The 21024-nt window shown below is 39.6% G+C and overlaps 2 protein-coding genes across 5 annotated transcripts in view; one reads left to right on the top strand and one right to left on the bottom strand.

Moving 5' to 3' along the window:
- LOC116232900 (sodium channel protein type 2 subunit alpha-like) overlaps positions 1–21024 on the top strand; it is a 364152-nt gene that overhangs the window by 15710 nt on the left and 327418 nt on the right. The window lies entirely within an intron of this gene.
- Positions 606–21024, bottom strand: part of B3GALT1 (beta-1,3-galactosyltransferase 1) — a 182133-nt gene continuing 161714 nt past the window's right edge. For 3 of the 4 annotated variants that reach the window (XM_090143970.1, XM_090143969.1, XM_090143971.1), the window contains 2 exons: positions 5934–5972; positions 606–5327 (listed from right to left, as the gene is read on the bottom strand). In XM_090143970.1, the coding sequence (XP_090000096.1) occupies positions 4118–5098 (981 nt within the window). In that variant the 5' untranslated portion in view covers positions 5099–5327; positions 5934–5972 and the 3' untranslated portion in view covers positions 606–4117. The remainder of the gene's footprint in view (positions 5328–5933; positions 5973–21024) is intronic. The other variant, XM_031599530.2, reaches the window with a different exon arrangement.

Raw genomic sequence — 21024 nt, 5'->3', positions numbered from 1 at the left:
CCTGTGGATGCCCCCCCAGCAGCCATGCAGCAACCTCAGGGTGAGTTTGTTGCGGTTTAATGAGATGTGGGTTTGGGGATGCTTGTGCTTTTTTCTTATATGTAGCTTTTGGATGGCTGCAAATATACCAGGTACCAGGCTGCAAACACACTTCATGTTACAGGGCTAGTGGAGCCGAAGAGCTGCTCCACTTTGAGGCTGCCAAACTGATTGTATGGGGATGCCAAAGCAGATGAGGAGCCCATCTGCTAACTTGCTAGATATTGCCATGGCTGTTATAAGATTAGCTCTTTGGAGCCAAATGAAGTAGTATGCCTGATCAGTATGGACATCAGCTTAAGTTGCTGTGCAAACAGTAAAGTAATATTTTTATCCTTTCTTTTTCCCCAAACATTTTTCTAAAATCTGCTTTCACAGGATAATATTCTTCCTCCTGAAAAAAATGAACCTACTTATTGGTATCATACTTTCAGATAATACCGCTTACATTCCTAGAGAGAAATGAAGAAAACTATGTGACACCTTCAATTTTTCATTTGACTTTGTTGTTCTTTTTTTTTTTTATTTGACATTGATACAAAAAAATAGTATCTTGATTAGCAGCTTTGCTGGCAATCCCACAAAACTGTAAATAATACTTTAATCTAAAAGAATGCACTCCTACAGACACGGGAGATAAAACAATATATACAATTTAGACAAATAAATACATAAGTACAGCCAGTTGTATATAATGATACACCTAAAGTTTGGTTACTGTTGATAAGCTTTTCTAGTTAATTACACTCTTCATTTACAAATGCCATTGCCATCTACGTTATAAAGACAAAAATCCCTGTAACAAATGAAAATTGATACTTAAGATTATTATTAGGAAAGACGGAAAATGAATCTTGAGACTTCTGATTAAATACTCTCATGAATTTAGCCAAAAAGTGTTTTGTGAAAAGTTCCTCCAAAAGAGAGATGCTTTCCCATAGATTCTTAGTTCACTGTGCTTTGTTAGTGGATGCTTTGAAATAAAAATGATTACTTCACAGTTTTGAAGTGACTAGAAGCCAGAACATCTTAACCAAATTGTCATTTGCCCCATGCCCAGTGAAACAAAATGACCTTTAAGGAGCAAATACTTCTTTTGTTTAATGGAAGCTCAGTGCAAACACTGTTATTTGTTAACAGTACCCAAGGTGACACAAGTACTTTTAAGTGAAAGGGAGAATAAAACCCATGCTGTCCACAAGTAGATGCATGGCTGTCACGGTTTCCCTTTCTAGCTCTAGATTGAAATAATGCGATTTCTGAGCAAAGGGAAAATTAATCTCTTTATTTATGTGTAACAATCTAGTGAAGCCTACTATGAGAAAACTAACAGAAGTAGAAAATTAGGTTTTGTAGATTTAAATTCACTTGACAATAAAAGAAAAAAGTCTTGTACATTCAAAAGTTAGGGCACACATGCTTAAGGCTCTTGAAACACTGGACAAATATAATGCCTAATTCAGCTCCATGCATAACAGAATACTACATAGCAAGCAGACCCTACACACATATATACAGCTGAATACAGAAGAAAATGCCTTAGGAATATGTACATAGTTTCCAAGGTGAAAATTTACATTGTCATTGAAGATCTATCTATTTATAAATGGCAGGAAATATATTTTTGAAGATGTTCTTTTCAAGGTGCACGCTCCAATTGTTAATGCAGTCTACTTCTACTAGGAGTAATTCAAGGCTGCTGTGCTACTTGAGCCCTGAGGTATCAGGACTGGGAGCCCTGCCGTTCTTGGTTTTATTAGCCATGGACTATAGAATCATCAGCAGAAGAATTAAAGCCACCAAATCCATATGATTGTGGATTCAGAAACCCCAAATTACAACACAGTATCAACAAATGGTAGAAGAGATTGCAGCCTTTTTTTGTAATTACTACAAAGTGTGCCCTGGTTACATGGTTACATTCATGCTCTGTGACCTACTGAGGGTTGGGGATGAATTCCACCCTAGTTTTCCTTCCCTAACTGCATATTTTGGGACCTGATTAAAAAAAACTGAATTTCACTCTCTGTTTCTTATATACATATATGCAATTAGTTGGACCTTGTTTTGTTGGAGTTCTGAATTTGTAAGGAAGCAAGAGAAACTGTAACAAGGACTGGGTCAACTAGAGAAGGATAAATCTTAATTATGCTGCAGGAGATTCAGTATTTTTGTATAAAATTACTGATTTTCATGAGCTCCTGTTGACTAGCTAGTAAATGCAGCGCTATCTGTTCTGTAGCTTCATGTTTTAGATTTGTAGTAGATCTCTGAGGCATTTACTGTATGGAGCTCAAATGCCAGATATCCTTCACCTTATTTACAAGTAATTCTCATGAAACAATAGTATTGTACCTGTGAATAAGACTAACAGTATGTCTTGAAACTGCAAACCGTTTGGGGTAGGATCCTCATTCAATTGCTATTGTTGTTATAAAGTACTATGTACACCTATGGCAAAATCGGTATAGAGTTCTCCTTTAAATTCTGGTTCAGTTAATTTCTGACAACTTTATCGACATCCTGAATAACGTCGTTCTTAGCAGATTTTCATGTTACGTGTATCTCCCACTGAAATGAATGAAGCCTATGTGTGTGCTGTGGACGGTGTGAATAATCCAGAGTGAATAATACACTTGGTGAATTTCATACCTGTGGCTTGCCTATGAATTCCTCATTCCAAGTTACTTGCTAAGCAATATCACATTAGAGTTCTTTTTTAAAGGCAGTGCTGAGTAGGGATGGTACGAATACATTGAGTTTTTCAGGAAATAATTTTCATCACATCTCATTAACATTCATATTTAGAACATCTAAGTACATTACAAAACCTGAATACAATCTTGCATATTTGATTTTTATCACATGCCCTGGGATTTCTAAGTTCGTTCTGGTGCTTTTTTGAGCTGGACCTCAGTGAGCATTGGTTCTGTAGTGGAAAGCTGCAGATTGGTTACAAAGGCAGAAGGATTTTTTTTTTTTTAAAAGCTCTCTGTTTTTCTATGGAAGCTGTGTGTTGTCCAATCAACAGAAAATCCACTGGACAAAAACTATTAAAAATATGGTTTAATCTCCTTTTCATATGCACAGTAGCAAAAAACGGAGTTTACCCTTAAGTAATGTTCTTTTGTGTTAGATTTTTTTTCAGGTAAATAGTAGTCCAACTAACATTGATCATTTTATTTGATAAAATTGTGTTTGTATACAAGTCATTCAATCTTCTTTCCAAATAAAAACCAATATTGTTACCATACTCATTAATGTACTCCAAAACAGGGAGAGATTCACAGGCACCAATACTAATGAGAAATGTTGCATTCACTTTAAAATGATCACTGATGTTTAAGATGATTTTCCATATGTTTCCCATCTTGCATTTAATTTACAGATTCTATTTCATTTCAAAGTTTGATTAGATATTTTTGGGTCTACTTGTAACAGTGGCGAGAAATTGAGTATTATGTGAAATGATTTATTTGGGGGATAAAAACATGCTTCTGTGTGTGAGTTTGGTTCTAAGGCCTGTGAGACTTTGATGTTCTTACCTGTCTAAATTCTGCTATTGCACCGTCAGCAACCTGCTTGGGAACTGCACACAGTGTTCTGTAAGATATAGATGCCAAGGTAGGCATATGAGATCTTTGCAAATACATACTGTTCAATTTATTAACAAAGCTCTAGATAGGGATGATTGTTGGGTGTCAAAAGGGGATAAAAGTATATTCTTCATTTCGTAGGGCCCGAGTCTTATCTCAGAGGCTGGGGCATGAACTGTTAAGCAGCTCATAATAGCTTATTACTGTCCTTTTACATACAGATGCAGGAGCTGATATGTGTGATAGAGGATAATATACAAAATCTGAGCTTTGACTATAGATCCTTTTGACTGGTGTAATGTCCTTATGAAAAGAGCCTGAAGTCTGTAAACCAGTAGTCAAAATGAGAATGAGAAATCAGTCGTTAAAAATCCTCTCACAGTAATATCCCACAGTTTAACCTGTAAATCAGTACATCACTTTGTCAAAAAATAACCAGAGTAAAGCAAAATTTAAAAAAGGTATTTACATCTGTAAAAATCTTAACATCTAAGATGCTTCTTGCTTGACATGTCATTCCAAATTCTGTGCATTTCTTCTGGTGTTATCTGGTGCACCGTGATCACCCTGCGGTACCTGCACAAGCTGTAGGCCATTTTCCAGTGGTTGAAGCCACTGTTCTGGAAGGGGTGGATGCCCAGCTTCCGAAGGCAGAGTCCAACATACACATCTTCCAGATGGAGGAGTCTGGTGTGAAGGGAAGTTTTGTAAATCAGTTCTGCTACATCTGCTGAAAAAATGTAGCCAGTGCCCGAACAGAAGGGTGGGTAATTGCTGTCAGGATACAAATCTCTGGGCATGTACCACTTGCTGCGAACGTCTCGTATTGGCCCTCCGTTGATAACGTAACCAGTGAAGTACCTTCTCCTTGGCTTGGTGTTAGGTTTGAGCAGCTTATAAATAAGATTATCCATATTTACAAAAATATCACTGTCTGTCTTCATAACGTACTTTGCTTTTGAACAATATGTTGCTACCCACCTCATCCCCATTAATGTTTTCAGAGTGAGGTTATGATAGGAATCAATAAAATCCTCTACAATAATGTCATGAAAAATTTGGCTTTCTTGCTCTACCATCTGATTTAATACAGGATCTGCATTTTTCCCAAGAAGAAATAGCGTGGCAATCTTAATTCCTTTAAAATTGTTTTCGTCTCCCCACGTTTCCCGAATTGCTTGCCTTGCATCAAACTCTTTGTGAGTTGTGCTGATAAGAATGACCAAGAAAGGGACGCTCTTCTCGCATTTATTAGGTTCATTGATGAGAAAGTCAAAGGAATGTGGATTTATAGGTCGAGTTCTTATGTTGCCAAAGGAGACATTTTTTCTGGCTATTGATATGCTATTGACCTGTCTGTGGCCAGTGTAGGAAGAAGTAGGACGAGTTATACTTAAGTACCAGAGAGCGCTTGCCCAGCAAACTACTGTCAAAACGTACAAGCATGAGACCTTAGAAGCCATTGTTCCTGTAGCTCTTCTATTTGGTGTGAAGAAGAAATAGTCTTCTCACCATGAGGGTACCAATGTCCCAGACAGGCAGCATATTACTAATGGCACTGGAAAGTTCGATATAGAAGCGTAACTCTGTGATCATTCATGGATCTCAAGTAGGAGTTATTAACCCTGATGATACTCAGCTTTTCTTCTTTTACTAGCAGCAGCTTCCATTTCTTGGAACTCTCTGTTATTTCTGAAAAAGATGAAGAAAAATTTTCTATTGCTAGATCATAAAAGCCTATGGCAAGAAAAATGAGTCTATATGTGACTGGCCATTAATAAGCTAAGTCCCTTAATGCATTTCTTGGCTGTTCTTTTCAGCTTTTATGAGAGTTCTACAATGCGTGATAGGCTGCTAGAATACAGCAATCTAAATGAAGTAACGCTTTTAAGATGGATAATGCCTCATAGATTATAAATATATACATATATAAATAAAGATTAGGCATGCATAGCATGTTGGCTTTTGAGGTACTTTTAAAAGCATATATAAAAATCATTTTCTGTTTTTTTAGTACTTACTTTCTTCCTAGCTTTTTATTCTGGACTTCTATAGTTTTTCAAAATATGCCATGGAACATTTTAAAATTACTTAATGATAAATAATGTATGCTATTTTAGGCTTAATAGCATCTGTGGCAACTATGCACATGCGTATCTTCAGATCCTTTTTAGTCTAAATATTGGTGATGTTTCCCAAGCCAACAGTGGCATCCTTTGGAAGTAAGGCAGAGTTGTACTGATGGGCAAATGCAAAGTAGAAGACAAAGGAGAAAGGGAGAGTTGTAAGTCATCTTACCCATGTAAAGATCAGCCCTCCAAGAGACTCCATAAAACTCTAGAAATAAATTAACACAATCAGTTATTCCTTTGGCTTTCTCCTCCTCTCCTTGCAAACCAGGCTTTGCTTTTCATGAGAAGACACCGCATGTATGCCATGCAGACAAACCATCCTGGCAGCCCATCAGCTGTGCTAATTGGCAGGCCTTAAGCAGAGCCCCATGCACCCCTCTGGCTCTGGCAGCCCTCCTGCTGTGCTGTGGGAATGAGCCAGCCCCGGAGCTTGCATGGTTCCTGGGAATTGAGTCTGTTTATTGTTGTTTCATGGAAATGAGACAAGCTAACCTGTGCCCGCAGGATCAGTGCTGGCTCTCCAAGACTCGCCAGTATGTGAAGAGTGCCTGTAGGCTCCAGGTTGCTGGTTTTTTATTGTTACGTTACCTCTGAGCTAAAGGGTAGTAGAAGCAAGCAGCAGACAGCTTTACAGAAGAGTCTTTGAAATATTAAATGTTTACTTTGGAAAGTATAAAACATACATGGATTCAAAGGAAAAGACAGAATCTCTGTCTAAGAAACGTGCTTTCTGTTTCCATGCTGCTGTGGCACATTGTTTGGATTAAATCAAGATGCTTATCAAGGCACGTATGCTTTCCATCTGTTGGGTATTTACGGTCTCCTTTCTTCCCCTAAAAGCAGCTAAGAGTGTGGCCTGCAGGTTCCTGGAGCAGGGTCCCCTGACAGGTGATGGGCACTGTGGGTTTTGAACTGGCAGCACCAGCTAGGCAGGTTAGCAGACTGATATCTCGTGTCACGGTTTCACACTGAGGTATAAAACAACAGAGAAACATCCAACACTTGCTAAATTTATACTAAATATAACCTCCCACAACAGCTCATAGATCCTTATAGCTAGTGCTGTCCTGCTGATCCTCATTAGATCCACTTTCAGTTGTTTAGTGACACTTCCTCCCTTAAACAAAATAGGAAAATTTGAGTTTGTAGCTTGCTGCAGATCTCTGTCAGTGCCAATAGGTTTTGCCCTATAACCCAGGCAATTTAATGAGGCGGAGGTTATCTGCAGTTTCCTTTACTGCTTGCCACAGCCTTTGGAATTTGTGATCTTTTCCCATTAATCAGTAGCAGTTAGCTTTTGGGAGTAGTATTTTTAGATGAGGCCTTTGATTGTCCCATAAGGCTGCAGAATACAATGACCTCAGCCTCCACGTACATCCCGGTAAATAAACATAGCCATGATATACGTGGCTGCCGTTTCAGTGCTTGGAGAGTGGGGGTATCCTGTCGTGACAACCCACTGCACTGGGATGCAGTTCTAAGAGCAACACGCTTGACCTGTAGGTTATTTTCAGGCTTTGTTGTGAATCCCTGATAACTGCATGCCCTGGAAATCCCAATGGGGAAATGTACAAAAATAGAGCAATTAGTCTAAGATCTAGAAGGCTATTAATAAAGAAATCAGCAAGAACTGATTTGAAAATGCGGAGTGCGATCTATATGGGTCAGTGTATTTAAAGGACTCAAGTATGTGGGGAAATCTGAATGCAGCTAATATTCTGCATATGTTAGTATGTATTGCATTCTCTGACTATTTTTTAGCATCTATTCTTTAATAAAAGCAAATGCATTAGTTACCATGAGTGCTCTGCAGGTAGCTGAGGGAAAGGGAAATTGTAACAACAGCATCTTTAAAAACTGCAAAATTACAAAAAATAGCTTTTTAGTTCTGTAATGTCCTGGATGTGATCTCCAATCTCATGTGCTCAGAAATGATCAGAAGCAACAAAAGCCTTACACCATTTGTAAGAAACATTCCCTGCTATTTGAAGGAATGTTTCTGATCAATTATGAGATCTACAGATAATGGCTGTCCAGAACAAACATCTCATCCTGGTCCTTGCACTGCCATCCCTTGAAACAAGTTGACATTTTTTTTCTGTTAAATTCTGTTTTTTCCCTTTCCCTTTTCTGGAAAAATAACAGTTTAGAGTGGTTTACAACATCCCCAGAGTAATTTATCAGTGAAGTGCAGGCTAAGTGGATAAAAGTGAACTGGCTCTAATTTTCATGGTAAGTGAAGTTTTAGATTTAATTACTTTTAAAGAAATTGAGAGGGGAGGGGTGGAAAAAAAAACCAACAATAACAACGGAGCTCCCTGCTTTCCTGCATGGCCCGTTCTGCCATTTCTTCTCTGCTGTGAGGTGAAGACTAAGGTTCACGTTCCCGCTTTAACTGAACTTTTTGCTATGTGGGGAACAGATTAGCAGAAAATAGCACTGGCAAACTTGGCAGATAGTACAAATACAAAATAAAACTCTATTTTTCTATTATGTTCTTGAACTGTGTTGCACTGTATTTGAAGGCCCTACTAGCAAGATGTGGATTGTCACAGGGAGAGCAGAAAGCTTTCATTGCTCTGGATTTTGTTGGTTGGGACAGGTTATGTCATGTTTGTGGATGCTGGCACAGCCAAGGGGACTCATCACCTCCTTGTTTCTGTCTTGCAGGGTAGCAGCAATGTTCAGCTGCTAGATCCTTGGCCTTAAAAACGTTTTAATTCAATCTGACCCTTTCCCAGCCTAATTGTCATGCTATTAGTAAGCAAAGTCTCAAACTTTATTGTGGCAGATGATTATGAAAAGCAAATGCTTACTGTCATGTTTCCATATTGTGACTCAACGTTGTGCACCTAATTGCACTATTCACAGCTCATGCTGTGCAAGCCAGACAAGTCACCCAGTTGCAGCACAGAAAAAGCACTGTGCAACTTCTGCAAGTAATTGACCTGATGGAGACTGTCTGTATGCACAAACCTTTTACGGGCTGACTGCACATCGAGAATAATCCTCCAGATAATGAGCATATCTGAGAATCTTACTAAGTGTTCGTGGGCAATTTTCAGACCGGCAAATACCATGCACCAATGGCAGGATGGGACCTATATTTTAGAGTAATGCCGTTTCTTCTCAGAGGTTGTTGCTGTTTTCTTTCAAGAATGCCCAGCTTGGTTTTCATATGTGAATGTGGTTGGATTGATGAAGCTAGGTCCTGGTGGAAGGCTATGACATGCACTGCAGCTCTTGAAGCCTGGCATGGTGCTGTGTCTGTAACTCATACCATATCATACCTACAGCTGTGGCACACGTAGGGGCTGGGTTGGGCACAGAGCTGAGCTGTAGGGCAGAGCCAGGCAAGAAGCCCCAGGAGGCTGATACTGCTCATCTCAGCACCTGCGGACCTCCCTGGCTCAGTGTGACTCAAAATAATGCTGTGTATCTCTGACAACATGTACCTATTACTTTCCCCAAAAATGGGAGGGAATGCAGCTGCTAAATTATTTAGTAAATGTAGCAAACTCTACTCATTTTCCCTAAAGAGAGATTTTTGCAAGTTTCCTATAATTATGGCTTTCATCTGTATATAGGCCAAGACACTGAAATGTCTTCGCCATTTAAGAAGTCCTTAAAATACCCAAGTGTGATTATTGTTGAGTCTTATCAAGAAGATAATTACCCTGAACATTAGGAACGCGTCCACAAAGGAATCTGGGGATGCTGTTATGATCTTGGCTGTATGTTTTCACAGTAATTTCTTGAGAAAATTCTGTACAGATGGCATAGGTGATTTAACAGGAGATTGCAAGCTCTTTTCCAGCAACTTCATTTGAACATTTCTTACATGCTCTAAATGCTTTTGCTATGCCCAGTGAAATGGACCTGAAACCAAATCAGTACTGCAGAGGAAGACCTTTCTTACTAGACTGTATGCGGAAAGATACTGCAACAGAAGCCAAAGTTTTGGGCTAGAGGGAGGAAAGTAAAAGAATTAATTTCAGGTCCGCGCTTTTTGCAAAAATCAGTGCCTCCCATTTGGGGGCCCAAACTATCATATGCAAAAAGAGGCTGGCTTTCCTTCTCTGCCATCAAAGGCAATAAAAATGAGTATTTTCTGAAAATCAGGCAGCGTGTTAAGATATACTCTTTGTACACAGAGAACAATTTCTTGCTCGCAGAAGTACTGATGTTGTTTGCCCAAGGCAGTAACTGAATGTGAAAGCTAGTGTTTGCACAAGTGATTCTTTCATACTAAGAGTTATTTTTGCATAAATGCTGATTTGCAGATGTTTTATGCTATCTTCCATCACTGACATAAAGAACTGATCTCTGGAAATAAATTTGAAAAATATTTTTAAAGTCCTAATGCTTACTACCCGCTCTTAACGTCAGTAACAATAAGGATAACTGGGGGATTAGCAAGTTTTATTCAAAGTTTCTGAGTCTTTGATAGGGAAAATACATGTTCTAGTTAAAATCTCCAGTAAATGTGCCCATGCTACTGAAACTTTAAAGCTGCAGAGTATCTTACCAGCTATAAGACATTCCACATGAAAGTAAGTCTGTTTACGAGTGACTATTCTGTATTTTCCACTTAATATGTTTTCAATATATATGTGTATAAAAACAGGATTTTCTGTTTTTTTTCAAGAACTGCTGAGACAGCCTAAATAAGATGATTAAACTGAATTTTCATTGCTTTGCATTTTTCTTTTCTTAAGAAAGGATTATGGTTTTGTTTTTTCTTTTTCTTTTTTTTTTTTTTTCCCTCAACCAAATAATTTACAAGGAAAAGGGTAAAAAAATTCCACCGTGACTAAGCTGTAAAGAACAGTTTTCAATCACAGGAAATAAAACATTTGAAAAAAAATATTTTGACATATTTGGATTGACGTAGATGTCAGATTTAACATGCCTAAAGGGATTTTGGTAAGTTATTGGTTAGGAAATGTGAGCTTGGCATAAAGGGCTGTTCCTTGGCTGATGTTCCTTGGAGCATCCCTGGCACTGGAGGTGGAAGATGAAGTAGTAATATGTTGAGATTCAACCTTGCTCAAACTGAGCGCTGTTTGTCTGTGTTTGGGCTTTGCATATAAGTAAAGCATTCAGTTGGCTTGCTAAGAAAAGTACGGTTTTTTAAAGTCTAGTTTTCATAAGAATTTTAATTATATTTTTAATCCCATTCAGCAAGTCTCAACAGCTCATTTTCAGTAGCCCCATAATAACCTGTGGTTTATTATTATTGTTTGTTTGTTTTTAAACAACTCTCTTGACCACAGTAATTGTGTGTTTGTGACAGCACAGCCTTCTTCCAGATCAACAGATGTAGTATTGCATAGCTGACTTCAGGTCATCAGGAGATGAAAGGACCAGGCACATCCTGAGGACTGGCTGTGTGGTGGCTAAGTTTTCTAAATTTTAGCAAACTGGTTATGCTTGGTCTGATATTAATCTAGAATGGTTAAAAGCTAGATTTTACTCAAGTCAAAATAATATTGGAATTTGGGATGCAGGCAGTAGTGGACGTTTTAATCAAATACTCTTAGCACTGGCTAAAGGGAGAAAAAAGAAATAAAGGACTTGAACTTAAAGAGCAGAGCAATTTTAAGAGAAAATCTTTTTCTTTTCTTCTTTTTCTTTTTTTTTTTTGAAGTTGCCCAGGAGATGTCAGATGTCATGTGCATTTTTTCCCATGAATGCTTTTTAGAAACAGTTTTAAAAAACACTTTGTGACTTCATGTTGTGATAGGTCATTTGTGACTGCATCAATCATTGTCCTGTTACAGCAGTAATGTATAAATTGCATCCCAGTATGGTTATAAACTGATGCAAATAATATATTTCACTTTGGGTTACCATAGCCACAACCATTATTCTCTTTAGCTATTGTGCTGTGCTCTATTGTGAGATCTCACAGCAAGGTTCCTTAGCTCATGTACCAGCAAATAGGTTACAATATTTTGCATCTAATGAAAGTTTAGCACAAAGAAATGAGGCTCTGAGTTCTTATTTTCTTTTTTTTTTCCTGAAGGAGAAGACCTTTAGAACAGCTTTAACAAAATCTCTATTACTCAAGAAACAATCTTGCATAATTTATTATCAGAGTCAATAAGTTAAATTATCTTCAAGTAATGTGTTTGAAATTAAATGTACTGCTGTTCTTGTCTTAACCTTCTTAAATTTCACTATTTCATTTCCTTTGTTTTCTTATTGATGCCTGTGATGTGACGGTCTGGGTTGTAGCACTAAGAATAGATGACAATGGCCCTGATTATACAGGTGCCTACCCTAGCAGCACTGCCAATCCCAATTAATCTTTGTCATGAACAAGAGGAGTAACAATTATGTGGAAACTGGAACACCTGAAATCACACTTTGTCTGTGGTGATGATAACTCATTGAACTGGATAATGAATCTGCTTCCCATAACTCATGAGCTATCAGGGGAGCATTGGAGGAAAAATACAAACAATTAAAACTTTTGGAAAAGTTCTAAGAGTTTTGAACCTACCCAGTCAGGTATCTGTTGTGATGCTTGGGGAACTTTGCTTTTTAACCTGATCAAATTGGGAACAAATTTGATTATTGGTGCATAAATAAATATTTATGATCTTAGAGCATAGCTCCTATTGACTGATATTTCCTGAAAGGTTTCTTCTCTATCTTGGTTGTGTGCATACAATAACTATATTTACTGTTATGGTTTTATCTTTTATCTGTGAATGATGAGGTTAAGTATATCCCATTGAAAAATGTCTCGCATCTAAACTACCCAGATAATTCTTGAGAAGAGAGCTTGTAATTGGCAGCTATTCCTGGACTAATGCTTAATTATTTTATGAGTAATCTGATTTCTGGAGATTATGAACATTATGTCATATATATTTCTCTTGAATATATTAAAAGGTGTAACATGAGTGTAAATACGTTTCTATCAACTGATATATAAGGCATTTTCAATTTCTACAGAGGCCAGAGTTTCAGTGGGCAAGTCCAGTCCTCAGTGCAAAGCCTTATGGCCAAACTCTGCAAATTGCAGATTCAAAAATCATGTTGCTCTTCAAGAAAGATGCCTTCTAGCTTTTTCATCATCTCACAATTGGAGCAGTCTATGAGCAGGTAGCTTGGTTTCCCCAGAAAGGTTGGCTAATGTACTGATAAGCCCCAAAATAGAGTGGCTTAAAATCAGAAAGATTTTTTTTTAAAGCTAAATAATTGCTTGGATTCACTTTTTCCACAGCCAGACTGAAACTTTTTGTAACAGGTGATGATCACAAAATAGGTCACTGCAACTTTTTGTGCTTAAAAAAAACATTACATGTTGTCAGATGTCCAACCGTGCTGGATGTGGTGACTCTGTGACTGTGGCCAGACAAGCACTGTTTTCTCATTGCCCTGGAAATATGTTCTGTGTCCAAGACATCGCAGAGCCCTGCTCTGTTCATCCAGGAAGACGTAGCTCAGTTTTTTTCATCTTTGCATTACACTAATTAATGAAAAGTAGCATTGTGAAGTATTTCTCACTGTGAGCTATATATAAGTCAAGCTGAAGCTTCTAATTCCCTTTGAGAAGTAGTTTTGATGCTTTCAGGACAAGCTGTTGCTTTCAAAATTGCACCTGTCTCCTGTGCAACTGCAGCATAAAAAATACAAACAAATGAGTTTTGTCACCAATCTGGAAAATATGGGGCTTACTTCAGCTGGATGTCTTATTCTCCAATACATGAAAAATATTTCCTAGCTATACACTTTTTTTTGGCAGTTGGGTAGGTTAATCGTGATTGAGATTCCTTGAGTTACTGGCATGGTTTTCTGATAGCGTAGTCTTAAACCTGTCACAGACAAACAACTATGGTTACAGCTCGGCCATGAGGCTGCAAGGCCTGTGCTCTCCCCCCCTTCAGCTGACCTCCAGCCAAGCATGGTTACTTTACAGAGAAGGAACTCTGGGAAAAGTGGGACTTGCCCTCTCTTTGCACTGAAAGGAAGGGAATTACATCTTGTTGGCTTGACTATGAACAAGTGGAGCCCCAGAGGAGCTGGTGTGGCCATTGGTTGGTGCAGGAGTTCTGCACACCCTTGGGGCAGCTTGGCTCAGATGGGCCTGACCTGTGTCTGCTGGCTGTACACAACTGAGTGTGCAAGGGTTGCAGGTGTGTTTCTTTTCACAGCGTATATCGGTGTGTATAGCTAAATGGTGGATGAGGTTTTGCTCAAACTTAAAAAAATAAGTGAATGCCTACTTTTACTGTGGACTAAACTAGAAAAAATTCAGCTGCAGAAAGGATGTTTTTGCAAAACTATTATCATTTGAGAGCATGGTAATGTCAGGCTTTTTCAGCTAGCACACATGGATGATTTAACAGACCCAGACCCCAGTCAATTTTTCAGTATTTAGCTTTCCGAATCTTACAGCTGAAAGGTCTGTTATCCTATGTTTTATCTGCAAGAGGCCATTTCTCTTGTGGCAAGGATTTAAAAATGGGCTCATAGTAACTGGAGGTTTTTGGATGAATCAAATGAAATTGATGCTGCAGTAACTGGGCAAATATATATTCTTTTGAATCAAAAGGAGTAAATTTGTCCGCATTTGCTTTAGATATTTCAGAAGTGCAGGAGATTGAGTCAGCTGAGAGAGAGTTTCGAAAATACAGTTGGGAACCTTAAATGAATTGCTGTCTCCTCAGCTAAACTGCAAACCTGTCCTAGGTTATCAGCTATGCTTACATAGTCATCCTCTTCCCCAAAAGAATGTATCTTTTTTTCTTCCATTTAAGTGGAAGTGGTGAACACTGTCCATTAGTCTCAGTGAAAGAAACTTCGTCTCCAGAGAAAGCAGCCAGTCAACAGCTTTTCTGTTTGTGATCAGATCAGAGTTTAACCTGAGCTCTGTTATTGCAGGCAAAAAATTGAAGTTTTCTCAGAAACTGCCATTGGTGAACTGTTAGTGGCAATATCTCAGTTAATAACTCTGCCTCCTGAGTGGAAAGAATATGGCTGATCATCTGGGGGATCTCATAAGGATGCTGGAAAAACTGCATTCTGGTAAAGAGTAGATCTGAATTCCTCTTTCAACTCACTTTTATCACTTACGCTATTAGAAATGTCCTTCATATATACTTTCAAAATTTTCACTGGGGAGCATAAATTTCAAATCCTGAAGAGTAGTGTGAGTAGTCAGCAATACTAGCTCTGCTTTCTTACATCCTTTGTCCATGAGCCTTCCTAATTAGGGGTAATTGCAGGACTAATAACTAAGAAAACAGCCAAGCAAACTTTTTCCAAATGTGTGTGCGTGTGCATTTGTCTTTCTGTAAACGCAACAGGGCCCATTTCTGTGGGCTCATTATAGTGCCAGCACGCCTTGCTTTCTCTTTTTCTGATTGTGACTATGGAAGCGTAACCGTTGCAATTGCAACTTCTCAGAATAATTGGAGATTCTCCAGTTGGCTTCTCCACCTCGAGCTTCATGGTCCCTAGTGAGTCAATGTAGGTGTAAATGTAGATTTGTCTATGTGGAAGAATTTCTCAAAACACATGCAAAGCAGCGTTATATAAAATAAGGCTTCAAGTGTATTCAAGGCTGAAAAGCAGGGAAAGCAGCCCTCCTTCTCCCAGCTTGGTGCCTACCTAGACTCTGCTGTGGCACAGATAAAGCATGTGATTACAGTGCTGCTCCAGAGATCGTGCAGAGATGTGCGTGCAGCACTGCTCAGGGCCTTCTGCTGTTGTGCTGTAGTGCATTGCGTTGTTAGCATCCCTGGCAGAGAGTGCAGCCATCAGCCTTCATTCTCATGCAGCTCAGCAGGCACAATTCTCTTTTCACCACCCACTTTTCTTCGGGATGTGTTGGCTTCTGCTTTGATATAAATGTAATGCACAACTGATAGAAATCAGCTTTGTGAAGCAATAAACAGTAAATATGTTCTTTCACTGTGCCCACGGGGAATCATATCATACCTCAGTTACCCATGTATTCAAGGCCAAGCCTTAAGAAGAAAAGAGGGTACATGGACACACAGTGTAAAATATAGATTGCTTTTCTTTGCTTTCCATCTGTGGCCCTCCAAGAGCTTCATAAACACCAGCTCTCTGAGCAGCTGTATACCCCAAGGAAGCAGGTAACACAGAAATAAAATCTGCCAAGCAAGTTTAGGGTCCAAATCTTGATAGACACCTCAGGGCTGTAGGAATTAAATAGAGCTATTTCACAGAGAGACATTCTTCTGGGAGATTCTTACAGCAGCAACAGAAGATCAAACCCTCCTTTTGATCATTTTCCAAACTTTGGGGTTGCTTAGTCTCTGGGTGGAATCAGAAGAGATTGCTATATCAATAACCTGACCTCAGACCTTCCCTGAGGAAGGTGTTTGTTTCATAGCATGGCTTGGAACAGTGGGGATTCTTATGAGCACGTTTAAACTCTGTGCAGGTCTCTGTCAACATCCTAAGCCCTTCTCTTGCTTTTGGCAATCTCCTTTCAGTATTATTTTAATCTGAGAGATCTCTTGAACAAAAGAGATTTTAAAGAACTCTGTAATCTGTAGTTCCATTTATGTCCCAGCTTTTTTTGATATCAAAAGCAGCATGAAGCTAAAATTACATGAAATTTCAGTAAAGCAGCTGTCGGGTCAACTGTTGTGGGATCACTTGGGCCATGGGAGACGCAGAGCTTTGCTGTGTGATCGAACACTTTGTGGTGCAGTCTGTCAGATGACACACATGATTGCTCTGGTGCCAGGCAGGAAGATGACCTCTGACTCAGACCTTCTCCTGTGGAGAGACAGGAAATGGGAGGACTGATGCATGCATCAGGACCTATTGCTGTCTGCTAGGGAAGAAAGGACTGATATCCTGGAGCTCCTGCACAGTAAGATCTGCTGGACAGCAGGGGGTGCCTGTCCCTGTCTGTGGTGCCCACTCTGGGGTCCACCCCAGAGTGTGGCTCAAGATGAGGGGAAGACAGACAACCTAAATACACAAAGCTTCACAATATTCTCTATAAACCTTTCTTGCTACCAATGTGATGAAGAGCAATGCCTCGCAGCAAAGACACGTATATAATTTCTTTGTTTTCTTTTGACTGTGTGGTAACAACACAACTAAGAGCTACCAAGACATTCTAAAGGCAGCTTCAAGTTATTATCATTCTTTCACACTAAGAAAAGTCCTCGCTTTCTCTTCCTTTTCTTTGAACAAATTAATTTGCCAGCCTGTATAGCTCAGTGTGCGCATACTTCACAAAGATGTTGCCATCTGCCATTTAGTTTCCTTTCTAAGCTGTGATCTTAGACATACATTTCAGGGAAAGGGAAGCCAAGTGGTTGAGTTTATTTTCCCTTTGTGTGAACAACAATGGGAATAATTCCAGAGCCAGGCAGCAAGGCTGCCTTAAATGCCAACTGCAAATCACCTTTTCAATGAGGCATTAATTCGTTCTGTGAAAAGCACACATGAATCTGGGAAAATAATTCCATACCGATTCTCCTCCCACACCCCCCCACCCCCCCCACCCCTCCCCGTGCACTGCCTGGATCAAATAAATGTCAAATAGCTTTCTGAGAAGATTTGTTTTTGTTTTTTAAACTCCTATTCCTCATCATCCTCATCATCTTCCCTCCCTCCCTACCCCATTCCACCTATGCCTCCTGCAGAAAAAGGGTTGCATAAATTCATTCACGTGATGATGTAGACATTTACACGAGGGCAGGCAATTTAGGCAGCCCACCTGCCCACGGGGCAGCCCCTTGCCAGGTCCTGGTTCCCTGTTGGCCAGGCACCTCTTGGTGAGGGGGAACAAGTCTCTATGTGGGCAAGGGGAGACAACAGCGTTGCTTTGCCCCTCCTCAGCTGTGTGTGGCTCAGCTGGGAGAGTGTGCTCCACTGCCTGAGAAGTACTGTGTTAGAAAAAGCTGGAAGATGGTTCCCTGCCTCACAGCTGTGCAAAAACCTGGATCAGCACAGCTAACGGACATTGCAGGCATGAGGCTGGGGCAGAGCAGGGTTGGCCCATTCTGGGGCTGTGCTCCTGCCTCAGCTGATCAACCGAGGGCTGAGGGCTACCCAGTATGCCCCGGGGACTATAGCAGTGTCCTCAAGATTTTGTTCCACCAGGATAACATCAAACAATTAGTTCTTCATCAGTTGAAGATGAGTAACGAAACAAAAAGCCTTTGCTTGCTTATTAAATATTTAGGTTTAAATTTTAGCAGTGGCTGGGATGTTTAGGCAATCAATTCAAGTACTTATTGAGACTTGAAAAAAACTCATCTTTTTTTCTTTTTTTCATTTGTTTTCACAAGGCCTAATGATTCTTTGTATCTTTAGGCTCTCCTGAGATCACATCAGAACATGAATGGGAAATATAATTGGATTTTAACAGGAAACTTGTTCGTGCATATAGCAGTTTTAAAGGGCATGAATAGTGTTGTGTTTGAGAGTGTGCCGCTATTTGAAAGATTGATGTGATTTTCTGATTTTGACATAAAATGAAAACATTGTGAGGGGCTGTCACAAGCCTCTGAATCAGCCAGATTCTTTTTAGAAGCAGAAGACAGCTCTTGGCTCAGGTAGGCAATTCTCCCACATGTGCCTTTGCCAAAGCAAAAAGTGTATTCAGGGCTTTTTCGCTGTTGTTTTTTCCTCCAGATGGTGTAATGAGGGGTAGGCTGCTCATCGCTTGTCAGGGGTTATATAATACTGTAGCAAAATGAAATCCCAGGGCACAGTTTTGAAGATAGCCTATCAATCACTCTCATCAGGTCCCTGCATTTCTTGCATATGGGGTCGACCTTCTGTCATCAGGCCAAACGTATTTACACGTTCCACCTGAATGCTTTGAGAGTGATGAAAATTGGTATGCTTTCATTCCAGACACTGGCTAAAGTATCCACCTCTAGGTTGTTAAGAGCCAGTATGCGTTATTTTCTTCTGTACCTCTAAGTCACGACATTCCTCAGGTTAGATCTGGGCTTGCTTTTGGTTTGCCAATGATTTTCTTTCTATAGTGCATCTAAGGTAACGAAAGCATTTGGTATCATAAATGATTTATGTCCAAGGTTGTGATTAAGTCATTTACTACCTTTATAAAACACTTTGGGTTTTGAGATCTCCCAGGAAACTTTTAAAAATTTCTTGCATCTAAATGAAGGTATATAATAATTAGTGGTAAAAGTAAAGAAGGATTGATCACTGAGGTTTCTGATTAGTGTCAGTAGTTTTCCACTGGATTCACACCTGAGTCTCCCTTATGCTGACACTTGTCTTCAGACTAAAGCTGATGGAAATGGGGCCTTCACTAGGTAACAAAGTGGCAGAATGATTCACTTTCTGGCTCTTGGCTTTTGGGAAACCATTCAAATCACTTAAGGAAAATGTTACCCCCTGGGAGCAGTGTAGACATGCAATATAATCACTATCTGAAAGCATCCAGTATGCTGAGGTACAGAGATCTAAAAAAAAATTAAAAAACTGGGGGAAGCCAGTTATCTCAGTCATCTTTCTGCTCTAATTTCTTTGTTATAAACACTTTTTGTTGCAAGGACTGCATTCATTCCATCTCACCACATTCCAGTGCAGCAAGACAAAATGGTGGTGACTTGAAGTGAGTACACTGAATTTATGACAGTAATAGCAATTTTAATGTGGTGATATGTTGTCTTTTTGGTAAATTACTAGAAATAGTGCTTGCCATGTAGAAAAGCAGAACAGAAAATTCAATCTTGTATAATAATTTTTAGGTATTTCAGAATGACAACTTGTATGAAAAACACAAGAAGATGTAAGAAGATTGCTTTGCCATGGGCAAAAATCCTCCAAAAAACACAAACTGTTTTTAAGACTGATCTGATAAGCTATATGAGAGTAGGCTATCTAATTTAAGATGTTGGGAGGAGATGAGGTTTTCAGCATTTTATTGATATGAGAACAGTCAAAATATACAAGCATTCTTTAGGTGCCCTATCTTCTGTTTCGGAACTACTGGAAGGATTTTTTGATGCAGACAATACCAGATTATTATCTTGGCTAGCAAGAACCAACCTGTAAATTATGGCCATATCTGACACATACGGAAGAAAAACCATCAGATTGTATCACATGTGAAAAATGGCTTCTCGGTTGCCTTGGTCAAGTAACTAAAATTTTAGACATATCATCTTTTAATTTGAGGAATGATGAAACCAGCAGTGACAAGAACAAAACTGCAAGTTTCTAAAAGTAGATATATTGAGCTGAGAGGTAGGTAATTTGTCAGCTACCCCTGTAGATACAAGAAAATGGAGGACAAAGAAGCTTGCTGTTTGCTTTGGATCACAAGCCAGAGACTGCAGTACAAGATTTTGCATTCTGAGGCATCTGCCTCTCCCTGTACACCTCTGGAGACACCTAAGAACTTAAATTTCAGCTCACTCCAGCATCTTAAGTTCTAGAGGGAGAGAGAGACAGCAGAGTGCTGTCTTTATTACAGCTGACATCTGAAGCCTCAGATGCCACTCATAAATTAGGCCCCTATCACCTAAACAGTGCCCCTAGGCATCTTCTGTTTAATAACTGCCCTTCAGAGGGAATGGGAGATCTTCCATAGGATGGATTATGAATTATACACTCCCTATAGGAAGCCAGTCCAAAGAATATGTTCTAGAACAATTAAATTATCACTACTGGGTAAAACTACTGAATGTGTTCCCTATCATCCTGGACCTTTCCAGATGATGATGCAGCTTCAGCGGGAGAAGAGCATGTTGCTTTCCCTGCTCACTGGACACACTGCTTGCTGCTGAGACAGGGACCGGCTGTGTGCAGTGGCACCATGAGGGCAGGGCTGAGACCCAGCACAGACCTCCATGCTCACTCCCTGCATCCACACAAAACCCAAACTATCCAGCACCACGGGCATGGAGAGGCTGCGGGTGCAGCTGGGCTGCTGGGGACAAGGTTTCTCCTAGTGCTCTCTGCCCCATAAGTCCCACTTCACCCAGGGTAAAATGAAGTGCAGATGGATGCTTAGAGATGTGAGTACTGATCTCCTTTATATCTATGAAAACCTGTGCACAGAAATGGTTACTTTTTCAGTGACTTTTAGAAGTTGCCTAGCTGTAACTTTATCTGATACCTGCAGAAAAGCAATATAGCAGGGCATTTCAGCTCTGCCTTTCTTCTCCATTTGGTGTCATCTCCAGTGCCTGCACGACCTATTAAATTCATTTTGTTATATCTTTACTATTGACATTTAAGATTAAATGCCAAGGAATGAAAAAAAA

This window comes from Phasianus colchicus, chromosome 7 (genome assembly GCF_987193195.1).
Source record: "Phasianus colchicus chromosome 7, bPhaCol1.hap1.1, whole genome shotgun sequence".
In the NCBI taxonomy this organism is placed as follows: Eukaryota; Metazoa; Chordata; class Aves; order Galliformes; family Phasianidae; genus Phasianus; species Phasianus colchicus.
The sequence above is the reverse complement of the archived record's forward strand: the minus strand, read 5'-3'. Positions and strand labels throughout refer to the sequence as shown.